Source organism: Mus caroli, chromosome 2, assembly GCF_900094665.2.
Source record: "Mus caroli chromosome 2, CAROLI_EIJ_v1.1, whole genome shotgun sequence".
Classification (NCBI taxonomy): domain Eukaryota; kingdom Metazoa; phylum Chordata; class Mammalia; order Rodentia; family Muridae; genus Mus; species Mus caroli.
The window spans coordinates 122,396,969-122,413,330 of record NC_034571.1 but is presented as its reverse complement, the minus strand read 5'-3'; the positions used below and the strand labels follow the sequence as shown (position 1 = coordinate 122,413,330).

The window sequence follows — 16,362 nt, the reverse complement described above, 5'->3', positions numbered from 1 at the left end:
TGTGAGCTGAGCCTGCAAGTACCAGCCTGGTTACAACCTGACTCTCACTCTACAGGGAAAGAAATGAGATCTGTGGAAACAGGGGCTCAGCCAGCATCAGTCAACCTAGAAAGGATAGGGCTGGTGGCCTGGCAAGTGACAGACACAAGGAGGCAACAGGCTTGATGAGACAGGAAGTCTCCCAAGAGCATCAGTGACATCACCAGCTACTGCCAATAGCAGGGAGCCATGAATATTCCAGTGGGTGTACAGTTAACCATGTGAGACCGGTTGGACTGGAACCACCATGTGCGCAGGCCTGGGAGAGAAAGGGGCCCCTTTGCCAGCTCAGCATTCATAAGTGGATTCCCATTCAATCAGACATAAGCAGGGAACTGGTGTGTACCCTCTGCTTTGTCATGAAGATTGCTCCAAAGCTATGCATAAGCACCTGCTAGATACTTGCTGGTAACTCTAGTTCTAAAACTTAGCATCACATTGCTGTATCCTTTATATATCCGATTTGCCGTCAACTGCTATTTTCCCCACTGTTAGGGTGGTAGATCCACTAAGAACTGCTTCTTGCCTTCTGCCCAGTATATACTGTGTCCCCAATAGAAGTATGCAGATCTCTGTGATTTCCAACCTAGCTAGGAGGACCCTTTCCCCAAACCACATCTATGCTGAAAGAACACATTGATGAAGTGAGAAAGAACAGGTTTTATTTGCACCGTGACCCTAGCAACACCCTGAGCCTCTTCCTTCATCCGTTCAGTGGTGCTCACATCCGTGGCTACCCAGGAGCTGGTGCTCAGTTATTATTATCTCCATCCTCAACGGCGCACAACTGTGAGTCAGCAGTTGATGAAGGAGCTGCGCTCGCTCACGGGAGCTTGGGAATTGGGCGCTGACAAGTTGGAGCAGGGCTATTCTTGTGGTGCAGCCAGAGGCCTGTAATCACATGCCAGGCAGGTGACAATAAAATCTGGGGCTGGGGAGGGCTGGCTCCTCCCCTTAACCCCCCTTCTTTTTTTTAGCTCCTCTGGAGATCTCAACCAACTGCAAGCAGATTTAGGCAGCTTAATTAATTAGCTAGTGTTTCTAAAGCGTTTGAAGAATTTTAAAAGTGTGATGTAAGTGTCAAACATTATTTTAATCTCCATGTGTATTTTTCAACAGTTTTTTTTTATTTTTGGTTTTCCTTTTCTTTTTCTTTTTTTTTCCTTTTTCTCTTATTTTTGCCTGCTTGCTTGCTTTTCTTTTGCTCTGCAGGCTCAGTTCTGTGAGCCAAAGTTGTTAAAATTACTCCTGTGGGCCAAGCCCAGGGCAGCACACTAGCACTGCCAATGAAACCATTCCCTGCTCCTTTTGGCCTCCTGGCAGAGAGCACAGCCTTTCTGGGGGCCTAAACCAGACAGCATCCCCATAGGCGTCATTGCTGATCAAGGTGGTGGGGAACGGTTCGCAGGGTGGACCAGCATCACGTGCTAGTCACTTCCTCAGGGCCCAATCACAGATACAGGTAGGTCTCCTCCATGGACCCTGAAAATGTGGGCAACAACCCAAAGGGCAAATGACTGGGATGAGGAAATGGATGTCCCCTTACCCCACAGGTGAATTATATAGATAATCACTGTGATGATGTGAACATTTTTCATAGCTCTATTTAAAATAGCAATGGTGGCTATGTAAAAACAAACAACCTATTGTAAAGCATTTGAAAGAAACAAAAAGTCTGAAAACTAAATAATAATATTGGGGCTAGAGATGGCTCAGAGGTTGGGTAGGCACCGGTCTTTCAGAGGATCTGCTTTGGTTCCTAGCACCCACGTGGAGGCTCACAATCACTTTCAACTCTAGGGGAACCTGATGCCTCCGTGTGGAACCTGCACTCCCATACACACACCCTTACCTCATATACACATAATTTAAAATCAAATCTTTAAAAAAAAAAAGGCTCACATGATACTATCAAAGATAAATGCAGGCAACACTTTGATGTGCTATAGTTAAAATAAGAGAATAAAAACAACATAAAATCACACCTTCTGATAACTAAGGAACGTGCAAACACTTCGCATTCACTCAGGCATTACTGGAACAGTGGAAACCTCAGGGGGTCACATCCAAGGAAAGGGACCATCTGATCCTACTGTAAAGCCATCTGAGAGCTAAAAGCTCAGTCCTGAAAGATTGCAGAATCACAACAGAACTATGCCGACCGTCGGGGTTAACAAGTGACATTTGGTTGGATCTCGAACCTTGAGGTTCAAGGGGTGTAGGTTATTAAAAACTTAAGGTTCCTTGTGAGTGATGATTTCTGTGGGGTTCACTTCCGGTTTGTACTGCCTATTTGTTGCTCCTGTGTGAAATGAGAGTCTAAGAAGCCAGCATTTTCTGTGTGATTGTGGCTCTATAAAGAGTAACTGTTAAGTATACCACTGTCTTAGACTACGGCTCTAAAAACTGATAAAGCCGCCTTTTCTTTTTTAATTTCTACCTTGGATAAATTTCAGGTTTTCTAGGTTGAGTGATGTGGGAGGGCCTAACTCTGAAAGAGTACTGCCCAGCAGATGTGAGACCAAGCTCTGGTGCCACAAGTCCAAAAGAATACACACAGTGTCTCCTTCTGAAAGAAAACTATACACGTAACATGCACGTTCCATACACGTCTACTTTTTGAATGACTTCTCCTAGACGGTTCGGCTCATTATCACTGTGACTGGGGCTCCTGATAACTGCGCTTCTGACAGAGCAGATGCTTAACACACATCCGCTGGTGGACCAAGCAGCCGCTTGTCTAGAGGAACCGGCCTGGATCAGTAAGATCGGCATCTCTGTGAGCCAGGGCTCCAAGTGCAGCCGGAGTGAGCAGGGTGGGCTGGAGAGCCACTCGCTTATCACTTTCTAGTAAGTACTACGTTGAACACAGTAGCCTTTCTTTTTGTAACTAATGTGTGATGCTTTAGGGAAAGATGCAAATGAGGAGAACATGAGTGTGTTTCTAGGGAGGGGTAACTACCCTGTGTGTTTGTTGCTGTGGAAGGCAGTGATGAATCATGGGATCCCCATGGACCGAGGGCTACGTGGCTGTGTCTCTGGCACACTAGTTATGAAGTCAGACTGTGAAGGAGTCACGTGACAGCATTCAGCAGGAACGAAGGACAAAACAGCTCTCTAGCTGGCTACTCTGATTACATGTTCTGCCCCACCCACTTCCAGCGACCCCTGTCCTGTCAACTGGAATCTTTTTTTTTCTTCTACTGGCCAAAGTGTCAAAGGCTTAACCAGTGTGCTAAATGCTACCAACCTATGCAGTAAGGTGGGCTGAGACCTGACTAATGGGCTTAGAAAACATATTTCACTTTTTAAAACAGCAATATTCAGATGAGGCCTTGAAGATGAAGAAAAAATAAAACAATCTTCTAAGAAGGGAAAGAAAAAGAGACTGTGCTCTTCCTAATGAGAAAACCAACTCAATTCAGAAATGAAGCTGAGGAGGAAGGCGGGGCCTAGTGACCCAGGATGTGAGATCTCCCAAAGCCTCATCCCCGGAAGAAACCATAGCAACAGTCCAGAGCTCCTTATCCCAAGAACCCCAATAACCCTAACCCTCAGCACAGCAGCAGGCCACCCCGCCCTAGCCACCACCACAGCAGCAGGCCACCCCTCCATTGGGTCACTATGTCACCTGTGCTTCCTTGCCTGCCCTCTAGCACTTTGCAGCAGTTCACTGTCACTGTCAACTTGATTAGATTTAGAACCAACTGGACGAGCTGGAAGACAGACCTTCAGGTGTGCATATGAGGACATTTCCAGACAGGAATCACCAAGGAGCAAGCCCATGGATTCGGGTGGCACTACCCTCCGGGCTAGGGACTCTAAAGGAAAAGGGGTGGTGGACAGAACCAGTCAAGAGCAGTGTTCCTTTGTTTTCCATCTATCAGCAGCACTTCCTTGGTCATACATACCCACTGCCATGCTGCTCTGCCAAGTGCACGGGGCTGAGTGACCATAGACCCAGTCTCTGACACCACTAGCTAAAACAATTTTTCCTCCTTTTATGTTGCTCTCAGATACTCTACAATGCAAACTTAATCAACATATGTTTCACTAATACTATTGCCCATACCTTCTGCTGCGACTTGGTAGCAGGGTAGAAAAGCCCCTGGTGCCAGCAATGGCATAAGAAGGGTTGGGGCTGTGCTAGAGTGCTTCACAGCATGCTTACAGCCCCGAATTAGTGCCTAGCACCACACATGTGTGTGCATATGCAACACACACACACAGAAACAAGATTTCACATCATATCACAGCAAGCATGATAAGTATACATAGAAGAGTACATATATACATTGAGGGCAGATACACGTATGTATACGTAAGTGTGCAGAGCACAAACATCCACTCATTTACTGGGTCTGTACATAGGGTTCTGGGTAGGAACGCAGCAGGCTGCCATGTGTAAAATTTGATGTATGTGTGTAGAGACATATTAGTGGACACCACAGTGTGTTCAAATGGGAACAGGTAGAGAGCAAACAAAACATGGTGATGTGAACCACAGGAAGAGATTTTCTGAACTGTGGGTAGTCTGCGGAGGGATGTCTGAGGGTGAAAGTGTGAACAGTGGGAGGGCATCTACAAAAAGCCTATGTGTATCGTGTGTGCACAGGCGTGTGTGCGCATGTGCGTGTGCAGGTGGGCACTGCGCAGGTAGGGGTGTGTGTGTGTGTGTGTGTTCTGCACATGTGCAGGGAGGCACCTAGGGGTCGCTGTTTATGAACATACTATGTACCCATGTACTCATGTTTACCAGTGTAGCAAGTTGGGATCATGCCTAGCTCGGATGAAGCTGTGAAATGAGATTCTTCACAGAGGGAAGTCGGGGGAGGGAAACAGGAGGGGTTCTGTCGTGAGCAGTAGCAACTCCCAGTGGGTAACATCTGCACAGTGCTCAGCCTAAGTTCCTGCCCTGGGCAGGAGGTACTAATCATCTGGGAGTACTTGTGCTCTGTGGCCCGCAGGGACAGGAGGCCGTCGGTGTTGGATTCTAGAGGGGGCTGCCCCAGCATACAGTTGCGTGGACTCCAAAGCTGGGAGCTTAGGGCTCTGGCAGCTGTGGCTGATCAGTGGCTGATCAGTGGTTTTCCTCCCAGTGATTCATCTATTCCCGCTTACAAAGCTTCCTCTACTGGCAGGGCCTGTCCTAGATGCCACGGGAAAATGAGGAAGATGGGCCTATCCTTCAATGCCTTACTCTGGAAGTATCCTGGACACAAGCAATGACTATACATCAGTAAGAGATGCCATGAAAGGATGCTTGGGTGGGGAGGGGGGGTCTTAGAAAGGGCTGAATCCAGGAAGACCTCCTAGAGGTGGCAGCCTCTGACCCAGGTTGACGGAGGTGAGGTAACAAGAGGCTATCCAGGAGAAGCCACATGGGTAAAGATGCGGAGGAGAGGCAAGGGCCTTTCCGTCTGGGACCAGAGCAGAGTCTTTGGGACCCCAGCAAACTGGGACAGGGTTGACCTGGAGCTGGGTCAACCCAGAATCCTGGAGGATGGCTTCCTGTACACAACTGGGGTACAGACCACCACTGGATGCTCTGCTGACACCGCTGGACAGACTACTGGGTGGACATAGCCAGATGGTGCAGAAGGAGCTACCACCCACCCAAAAACATCAGAGTCAGAGACAGGAGGCCTGGTCAACAGGAAAGGCTTCCAAATTATCTCCACTGCGGGCATCTCTGAGGACTGGGCACTGTGCCACATCCCTGGTGGCCTCTGTGAGAAACAGCAGACTCCTAAGATATCCAGACAGTGGCAAGCTCTGGCTTGGGGCTAGAGGCCTGGGTATCTTGTCCCCAGAACAGTGACTTGGCCAAGCAGCTTTCCTCATCTGTAAGCAGGGATCCTGTCCTGTTTCTACTCAAAACCACATGCTGGGTGGTGGAGAGCAGAGTGGAGAACCACATGGTTGCTCAACCCTCCCTCCCAGGCTGCATGCTCCACCCATTAGCTAATCCTGCTGGCTCAAGTCTCTAGTTATGGATGGACTCTGCCTTCCTCTCACCCCGCCCCACTGCAGTGGAGATAAATTGGAAGCCTTTCCTGTTGACCAGGCCTCCTGTCTCTGACTCTGATGTTTTTGGGTGGGTGGTAGCTCCTTCTGCACCATCTGGCCATGTCCACCCAGTGACTTTCCTGTCTCTACTTCATCTCTCAACAAGTCATGCTCAAGGCAGCCTCTAGACCTGAATCAGGGGCATCTCCCCTTTGCTCTCTGCTGAGGGCACCATCAGGACCCTTACAGTGGCCTCCAGGATCCCAGGTCCTTGCTCTTTTGCAATCAGACCAGACTCTCTGATCACCGCAGAGCCTCTGTCCATTTCTCATTCCTTCGATGTCTACAAACATGGCTTGTCCCCTCGATCAGGTCTATTTGGCACTTTCCCTGCCTCCTGCATAAAACGGTACACTCCATGCTTTGCCCTGCTGATTTTTCTAAGTATCATCTATTACTTAACACACTGCACATTTATTTAACGTTCTTAGTGTCCGATTCTCTACCTCAGACTTGTAAGCACTTCGAGAGCGGAGACTGTTTCACTTCTCAGACTTAGAGCAGTATCTGGCATTTGCTAAAAGTTATGTTTTGGTTTGGATTCTCATCCTCCTACCCATAAGAATCCAGTTAGCATCCTAACCACTGTGGACCTCTGGCTTCTCCTCTGTGAATGAGGATGGTGTTGATTCTAGGTTTAGGCCACAGATGGAAGGGGACAGCACACTTAGGGAACTTAGCACCAGGACAACAAGTGCTCAGTGAAGGCAGTGACTCCCATGTATCCAGGTGTTTAAAGGTGAAGGAGCGAAGTGATGGCTGTGTCCTTCAGCTTGGGGTAAGATGGAGGGCTACAGACTCTCTCTGCCTTAACATACATTAAAAACAAACAAACAAACACACACTGCAGAATGCACACGCTGTGGATGAGCAGCAACGGGGTCACACAAAACTTGGAGGTGACAAAGCAATGCACATGGCTTGCCCAGTGGTTTGCCCAGGGGCAGGGGTGAGGACACAGTAACTGCAAACACCTGTGTACTGTGAGGGCCCTTTGAACTGTCATGGACCTCTGGGAACCAGAAGTATCTGAGAGAGGTTGAAGTGACTACTGCCACATTCACTGGAGTAATGTCTCAGCAACTTAAGAGACTTCTTCCTACACAGGAGTGAGGGTGGAGGTCAGGAACCCATTGGCCTCTTCCCAGATTCCAGTCCTGACTTGCTCTGAAACAAGCACGGTGCTGCCTGGCATGCCTTCCTAGGGCAATGGACAGACTAGAAGGCCCCACAAGATGACAGCTGCTGCTACCAGTCTTTCCTCCATGTGAGGGCATGGGGCCCTCAAGCCTGGGAGCTGGCACAACCATTGGTCCTTCTCTCAAGATGCAGCCTTCAACTCAGGCTTCTACATTCTTGGGCCGCCAAAGATATGCACGCATTTCCCTGGTCAGACTAAAGGCCTCTCTAAAAGCAACACACACCTATTAAACATCATCTACCGTGGTTACCATGCACTGAGCCAGCACAAGACGCTCTCCGCTCTCCGGATGGGATTTCTCCCCAGCTAAGCTGATGTGATTCACTGATTCCTTTCATAGAGCTTTTCCAGCTCAGCTAGTAGTTCCCTTAACCCTTTGCAGCCTCTGCAGGAGAGAAGAGTGAGAATAGCTTCCAGACTGCAGACAGGGAAGCCTGTGCACAGAGCAGGAAAGGAGACATGTGGCCCTCTGTCAGGCAGGGATGAATGCACAGAGGTGTTTGGTGCAGGGTCTCCTGTGCCAAAGAAGCTGGCCAGGGAGCCACCACTGGAGAGACCTGTTGAAGCCTTCAGTTTACCTTCAGAGGGAAAACTGAGGCTCAGTGGAGGTGGAGGGGTGGGGGTGGGGACCCTACCTGCCCTTTGGAGCCCCAAAGCACATGACGAGGCTATCATATAACAGGGCCACAAAGGCACCTGAAGACCACCAAAGCTGAACAAAGCAGGGCAGGCCTCAAATATGGAGCCTCACCCAACTCCGGAGTACCATAGGAACAGGGAGAACAAAAACATGGTCCAGGCCACAGGGTGGTTGCAGGTCCTCCCTCACCCTTTCTGTCCATTCTCACTACTCCTTGACAGATCTACTAACAGAATGCCTAGTTGGAAGTCAGACAGGAATGGGGTCCTCCTAACCACATCTGGCCCATGAAATGCTCAGTTCTTTCTGTGCCACACCGTCATGGCAGCACCAGCAAGGTCACTGCCACCATGGAGTCTGCAGTGGGAGGGTGTGTTCAGTGGAATCTAATCCCAAGTTCTGGGGCTACTCCTCTGCACTGGCATGGGCTTCCTGGGATCTCAGCACGTTGGAAGAGATCTGTAGCAGTCATGGTCTGAGCCCTGGAGGAGAGACTTGGTGGTAGTTGGGGAAACCGTCTTTGCCTGTGCAACACCATCTTTAAACCTTCTCTTTAAAAGGAGGTTTTCGTGGGTGGGGGAGCATGTGGGGAACTTTTGGGATAGCATTGGAAATGTAAATGAAATAAATACCCAATTAAAAAAAGAACATTAAAAAAAGGAGGTTTTTCCTATCCATGCTATTCTGCTATTCCACTAACGTAGATTAACCTGCCCACTGTGGGTGGGCTCCTGGGCTAAGGTCCCAGGAGGCCCAGGTCACTGTGTCTACCCTCACACAGCCTATATCCTAGTTGGAGGATTCAGGGCAGAAAGAATTAAACTGAGCATAGGAAGAAACGGCCTGGAGACAACCCATCATTTGCTGACATGAGTTTGTTTTTGCTTCCTCGTTAGAATGTCAGCTCCATAAGAGCAGGGGATGTGCCCACCTTGTTCACAGTTCTATCTCCAGGTACCCAACACACACAGCAGCCGTTAGATCTACTGGCATCTATCAACGTTCAAAATCACTGCACAAATATTTATAATTAGAATGACCTTAATATTGACAGCACAGCAGGCAAGAGCAGACAGACCCTGGCTTCGGTTCTAGACTTAATTCTCTACGGCTGGGTGGCTTGGGAAAAGCCCAGGGTGGTTTTCAGGAGCCTCGGTCTCCTCACCTATAAAATGGGTAAAATGTATGCTTTTTGGCTCTCTGTGAGGGTCAGATAACGATCCAAAGGAAGACATGCAATCTAAGCATCCACGAGGAATGGCTGTGTCTAATGTTCACTGTGCAAGGCTCCTTGTGCCAGCTCCTATCACCCAGTTAGTCTGAGAAACAAGAATGGCAGAAAGCCCCTCAGTATGAAGGCTTGGGTCACTCATCAGTCCTTCTCACTCTGCACATGTCTGAAGTTTCCAAAAGTGGAAGAATATGGGAAGACACCATGTGTTCTGTGCCAAGCACAGGTACACAGAGCATTCTCTGCAACCTTATGCTCCCAGTTCTAGAAGACATTGACGGTTGGCTTAGAGATGGGGCCAATGGCTCTATAGTCCTGGCATGGCCATCACCTATTCTAGCCATGTCCCCCAGCTGTTCACTCCAGCATCCAATCTCCCCCAACCCCAGCACTGTATACTCCCAGCTTCTGATCTGATCTGCAGCTTTGGAGACCCAAACGGATGTGCTAGAAAACCCTGCTGGCACAGAAGACCAGGCTGTATGTTCTCCATCTCTGCCTCTGCTGGTCCACATCTTCCTGGACTAAAAGCTTGGCAAGCCACTCGGCAGGGAAGACCCATCCTGCCAGGGTTCCAGGAAGCCCATGTGAGCAGTTAAACAGCATCAGCCAGCGTAACAGACCCTCTCCAGCATGTGGATGGGAGCGCATCTTGGAAACATCTGCTGTCCTCATCTTCTGGAGGATACACCGATCGATAAACACTAGATAAGAGAGGTCCCAAGAGAGCAGGGTGCCAAAAGCCCTGGTCTTCAGCCTCCCTACTTGTCAAGCAAAGTAAGGAGACATCTAAAGCCCAGGCTTTGAAGCTCAGGTTGATTGATCTGGGTGGCCATCCGATGTAGACACCTTGCTGAGCCATCATCCCCTCACTGGTCAAGGGGGTTAGATGATCAATCATCAATGGTGCATACTCCAGGGTAGCTCTGAGACCCACTAGGATCACACACAGTTGCTCGGAGGCCAGGATTGTGATGATTATTTTTAGCACTTTCTCACAGAGCTCAGGATCCTGTCAGAACTCTGGCTTTCACGGTAGAAATGTCCAGCCCCGTTTTAAAAGTGTCCCCACGTATCGTAGGAGGTCTGGCACCTCCCTCCATGGCCTGACCCGACCTGAATTTGGATCTGGAGACCTGTGCTAAGCCCTCTACCCCGCTGCACAGTGAGCAGCTATCTCCCAAGCCCCTCCAGCTTTCCAGGGCTGCGAAGCCACAATTTCAGATGTGTGTGTGAGTCCAGAGGGAGACACCTAGAGTCAGGCTGGGTCCACAGCTCATTGGCACTAACAAGGCAATTAGATCGCAGAGCTGGTTTCCTCACAACCTGTCCATCCCCCAGGAGAAAGCTTCAGGAGAAGGGAACTCTCTGAGCCACACTGGCATGTAGTTAGTTACCCATGGTCCTCGTTTTCTGAGTGCCCACTATGTGCTGGAGCTGTGCTAGGTTGGCTGCTTTGCAAAAGTTCATTCCAGTTCGAGATATGAGCAAGACCAACAATATAAAACAATGACAGCATGATAGCTAACAGGTACCAGGATGAGCAAGTCACAAAGCATAAGGCAGTGATTGCGTGATAGCTTACAGATACCAGGCATGCTCCAAACATCATCTCAATTTGCATTAATTGACTTACTCCTTGAGAAAGAGCTGTTAATGACATCTCTGGTTTATAGATGAGGGGAAAAAAAAAGGAGACCCAGGGAAGTTCAGCAAATTGTTCAAGTAGGTGGCAGAACCAGACCTCCCTCCCAGGGGGTCCTGGCACTGTTGTGTGTACATGGTGAGGCTAATCGTCAGTGAGGCTGCAGAAGCAGATCTGAGAGGTAAACATGCAGTGCACACAGTCACAAAACAAAGGAGAAGTAACAAGCAGCCTCAAAGAGGAACAGATAAAACCGTGGGAGAGGGTCAGAGGAATTAGCCCCCCTGAGCAGGAGGTATGGGAAGGAAACCTGGAGGGATGGGGATTCAGACAAAGGGAAGCAAGGAAGTACAGGAAAGGTCATCTTGGTGGAACAGCAGGAGCAAAAGTGGAGAGATAAGAGGCTAGCTGGGGGCATGGATTTGTCCAAGAGCCAAACTGGGTTAGCTTGCATATTAACAGACATAGCATAAATCAAATGCCTCTTGTTCATAACACACTGGAACAGCTTGGGGGGTCTCCCACATAGAATTTCCCTGGACTTCTTGGTGTATGAGTGGCCAACCAGGCTTCAGTCTGCAGTGAAGAAGCCCTGTTACCTCATAGCATATGAACATGTATGTTTGTTGGAAAACATGTAACTGAGGTCTGACGGGGGACACCCAGGCCCTGCTATTCTTTTTTTTTTTTTTTTTTAAGGAAACTTGGTCCAAGGCATCACTGGTTTTGAGCTGGGGTGTGACATGATGATATAGTCAGAGCTGTGTCCACAGCCAGGAGTCTGAACACAGTTAAGGAGGGTCCTCTTCCATCAGCTCATGATGACAAATAAGAAATAACCTGTCACACGCTGTCACACGCAGGCTCTGCAAGTAGCGAGGTGGTGCGTGTGGGATCCACTCGGCACTTTTAGACTCCCTTCCTTTCGCCCACTGTTCTCCATCTGTTGCAAAGGGCAAGATGCAGGGAGGAACGTTCCAGTGCTAGGGAATCCAGAGCTCACCAGCCCAGATGGGGCCTCTTGTTCAAACCACATCGCTCCCCATGAAGCCAAGAGGCTACCAGTTCCTCACTCAGTGGGCTTCGGGAAAACCTGACCAAAAGCTTTTGCTTACAGGAACCTTCCTGTAGCTCTTCAACTAAGCCTCAGGTGGCTCTTCTCACCCCAACAATGTGGGCTGCATACGCCTAAGTCACTCACTCCTCTAACCAGAAGCTGGATCCAGAATTCCGGTTCCTTACTCCTGGGACAAGTTTTGGACTCAGTTTTCCTCATCTGAACATCGCTAGTAAGAGCCAAACAGCATACTGCTGGTAAATGAGACTGCAGGCAAAGCACTGGGCCTACTCAATAAACACGGGTTCTTCTCCCTTTCTCAACACACAGTCAGGACTTCTTCTTCTTCTATTTTTTTGTTTTTTTGTTTTTTTTGGGTTTTTTGGTTTTTTGTTTGTTTGTTTTTTTTCCAGACAGGGTTTCTCTGTGTAGCCCTGGCTATCCTGGAACTCACTCTGTAGACCAGGCTGGCCTCGAACTCAGAAATTTACCTGCCTCTGCCTCCCAAGTGCTGGGATTAAAGGTGTGCGCCACCACGCCCGGCTCAGTGGGGACCTCTTAAAATCAGCTCGTGTCCCCCATGGGATGGAGACAGGGATGATTAATGGCCACAAAGCACCCAGAGAACACTGAGCCTTCAATGGGCCTTCTAAAAGCCTCTGGACCTTAGACATACCAGATAACACCCATCCCACCCCCTTTTTTCCTACGAAAGAGGAAGTGAGGTCAGCTATAGTGCTTAGGAAAGCACAGAGGCGCTGTCAGTATGCTACTGTCTACCCAAGGGTCACAGGGCTCCCTGGAGGGGCTCACTGCTCTTCTAAGCTGGAACCTCAACTTCCCACAGATACAGCCTACTAGGGCAAAGCAGTCCATCCCAGGGCTCAGGCCCAGCCAGGGCCAGGAAAGCATCCTGTAGTTGACTGTGAAGCCTGCCACCATCTCATTCGTTCAGAATAGCAGGGTCAGCCCCTACACAGTCTGCAAGAACCCACGGTGGTGACTTCACCAGAATCTTTTTAGAATTTTCCTTTGGCATCATTTGTCGAGTGCAATCTTTAGAAACTTCCTCTCCTGCCTCCCGGAGGCAATAATTCACATGACCAGCTCCCTTCACCCAAGCAGTGATCTTGTGAAGCCCAGCGATCACATGACACCTCCCAGGACGACAGTTCTGCCAGAGACAGTAGTCACTCAATCCAAGATGTCTTTTCTAAGCCGATACTTGGGGTTCTTGCTTAAACATATCCATTTTCCTAGAAAACTGGACAGCTGCCTTCTACTTGTCTGCCCTTCTGTCCCACCTACAGTTGCCTCCTACCTGTCTGTCCTTCTGTCCCACTTCTTCTGTGTGCTGTAAATTCCATGCCCTGGGCAAGGGAGGCTGAGTCCACTAGGGGCTGAAGTACCTCCTGGGGCAAAAATGTAGGTTTGATCCTGAGCCCCAAGGGGACTATGCGCAGGTTGCTGGGAGGCTGGCACTCAAAGGCCATACACCATCCCTTCCTCCCCCAGAATCTCATTCTCACCACCCAAGGCTTACTTACTATGAAGTTAATCTATGCCCCTCCACCGCTCCCACTTTTTCAAGTCATTGATGCTGAGTGGATTGGAACGGAAGATCCAATCTTTATTATTTTATAGATTGATTTTATAGGTGAGGGTGGGGAAGGGGGGATAGATATGCTCTTAAGAAAGGTGCTGTCATTTCCCACTGCCCCCACCTCCACCCCCTCCACACCACCCCCACCCCTACCCCCACCCAGGAAGGGCAGACTGCTAGTTTGAACACTTGTTAACTATTTGTTTGCCAGGGACTGTGCCACAGGACCCTAGTCAGAAAAAGGTCTAGAGCCAACATTTAGGTATTAATCTGGGCCCAGTGTTCTGTACTTCGGAGAGATGCCTGTAGATTCCCAAGCCCTGGAGCATGACAGGGTAGAGCAGGGACTGGTAAAGCAGGAGGAAGCAGACCAGACCTCAGAGCCACTCACAGGAGAGAGATGAAATTCATCATTCAGCTCTGAGAGGACCCAAGGGTAACTGAAAACTGTGAATGGGGTGGGAGCACTTGGTGGAGGGCACCCAGTGGGTTCCTGAACACTGCAGCTCAGAGAGAACTCCTAGACACCCCACTTTTCCCACCCTGTTATCCTCTCTCCTGAGGCTGACTCTCTCTTCTTCCTTCTACACTGCCATCAGGTGCCAAGCTCTAGGCAAATGTTGGTAAGAACGGCATGCTGTGGCTGGATTTACCTCCCTGCAAAAGGAAGGTTGTACAGAGACCCCTATGTCCATAGCACCAATCCAAGAAGACACGAAATAAGGGTCCTTTCTGTCCCTCCCCAGCTATGTCTTTAGCCTTCATATACTTCCAGAAGAGACCCAAGATTTTTTGCAAAACCCCTTTAAGATGCAGCTCTCCTGAATGGTGACCTCACTCCTTGGCCAACCGGCCTTCAGAGCCCTCCTGCTGGAGACAGCCAGGTGTTTGATGTAGGCCAACAAAGAAGACAAGCTCAGAGCCACAGGTACATGCTGGAACTGCAGGGAGCTACTGGAAGCCTGCCTAAGGAAGGCAGGGGGGTAGCGGGGAGGAGACCATCCAGAGAGGGCTGTGCCCACCACAGGTAAACCCACTGTGTCTCCCAAGGGTCCGTGGATTACTCCGGCCTCTCTTCCTGTCTCCACCTCCATACACTAACCCTGCTTGCTCTGGTACTAGGGCGAAAGCTCTCTCTTCCCCCATCCCAACAGCCCAACAGCGCGCCCAACCTCTGCCCCGACCCTCTCTCCAATCAAGTCTAGCAAGGGAGCATATGGGGAAACTAGGAGCCCGATTGCCCAAAGCAATTGCCAGTCTGCTTCCCCATTCAGGTTTGGCAAAGGGTACGGTAAACCAACTCATTCCTATACCCCGCAGCCCAACGCAGGGCTACCCAGTCGCAGTCCACAAGGCAGATCCGGATAAGAAGAGTTCTATCCCGGCTTCTAGCCTAGGCTATGTGACCTTGGGCAAGTGGCTGACCCTCTCTGGGCCTCAACTCTGCATCTGTAACCCCCGTTACAGGGATTTGTCGACATTAGCTTAGCGGCAGTGTGCGGGGCCTGAGCTCGCAGCTTGGGGACGGTGGCAGTAGGAGCTGAGGGTGCTTACCTGTACAGAAACAGGACGCGGAGAGCAGCAGGCAGAGCAGCAGCGGCCCTAGGCGGCCAGGGGCCGGGCCGGCGGGCTCCATGGGCCGCGGCTGCAGAGCAAGGAGGGAGAGCGGCGGTGAGCGCGCTCGGCAGGCGGGCGGGCGGCGCGGGCGAACGACTAAGGCCCCTCCCCCTCCGCTGCCCCCCAGCGCCACCGCCCGGCGGGGTGATCTGACCCCCTCCCACAATGAGACGCCGCCGAGCGGGGAGACTCCGGGAGCGTGACGCCGGGCCAGGCCGGCGGGAAAGGGGAGCGGACCCGAGGGAGCCAGGCGCAGAGCCAGAGGCACGGGGGCGGGGGAGCGGATAGCGAGGGAGAAGGAAAGAGGGGGAGAGGAAGAGGGAGAGGGAGCGGGGACGGAGATCGGAGAGCAAGCGCGAGCGGGGACAGCTCGCAGAGCGAGTGCGGGCTGCGCGGAGCCGTCGCGAGGCCAGCGCGAGGGCGGCCCGGCCGAGCGCCCCCGCCTCGCGCCCGCACCTTCCCGCCCGCGCCCCAGTGCGCCCCGCGAGCTGCGCCGCCCGCCTCGGCTCTGCGCGAGCCCGCTCTGCCCGTGCGGGTCCCCGCCAGCCGCTCGGACCTGCGCCGCCGCGCGCAGGGCTGCCAGGCGGTGGAAGCACCGCTCCCTCTGCCCAGAGGCTGGCCGCGCACCACTTTGCGCAAACTTGTTTTTCTGAGGTCGGCGCGGCGGGCTGGCTACTTGGTCCTCTTAAGGTGGACTGGGGAAGTGGCGGCCGATCGCCCCCTGGTCTCGGCCTCTCACCCGGCCAGTCCTTAGTCTCCAGTGGGCAAGAGGCTGCCCGCGGCAGGGGAGCTTGCAAGGGTGGAGAGTGGAGGGGGCGGGGAGGTTTGCTTTCTGCCCCTCCCCGAGAGGCCCTGCTTGTGTGTCCCAAAGCCGAAGGTCGGCCTCCGGGTGGGCGTGAGTCCTAGGGGCCCAAATCTTTCCTAGCTGGCCCCAAGGTATAGCAAAAGCAGGAAGTAAATGCAGGGGGAAGGGGGAGAGGAAGGAGAGAGTGATGGTACAAAAATAGCGTGTGTGTAGGAAGGACTTCAGTGCCTCTTGGTAAAGACGCGCTGGGGGAGAGGAACAGCAAAAAATGCTGTGGCAGGGAAAGGAGAGGGGCAGGGCTGGGCCCTAGGGAGGAGACAGACCAGAGGCCTTCTATCAGGGAGAATAGATTGGAGGTGGAGAGGGCCCAGGCAACACTGTACTAGGAGACACCTGGGCTGCAAAATAGTGACCCTAATGAGGAAGAGGAGGGACAGGAGAGCCAATCCCAAAGG

General features: G+C 51.2%; 1 protein-coding gene across 10 annotated transcripts in view; it reads right to left on the bottom strand.

Moving 5' to 3' along the window:
* The window catches only part of LOC110289287 (tyrosine-protein phosphatase non-receptor type substrate 1), a 39,203-nt gene extending 23,169 nt beyond the window's left edge, over positions 1-16,034 (bottom strand). Inside the window, exons 1-2 of one of the 10 annotated variants that reach the window (XM_029473642.1) lie at positions 15,659-16,034; positions 15,040-15,130 (exon numbers count right to left, since the gene is read on the bottom strand). In XM_029473642.1, the coding sequence (XP_029329502.1) occupies positions 15,040-15,121 (82 nt within the window). In that variant the 5' untranslated portion in view covers positions 15,122-15,130; positions 15,659-16,034. Of the gene's footprint in view, positions 1-15,039; positions 15,532-15,658 lie in introns of those variants that run through there. The other 9 variants (XM_029473645.1, XM_029473649.1, XM_021155430.2 and 6 more) reach the window with 9 other exon arrangements.
* Between the last annotated feature and the right edge of the window lie 328 nt (positions 16,035-16,362).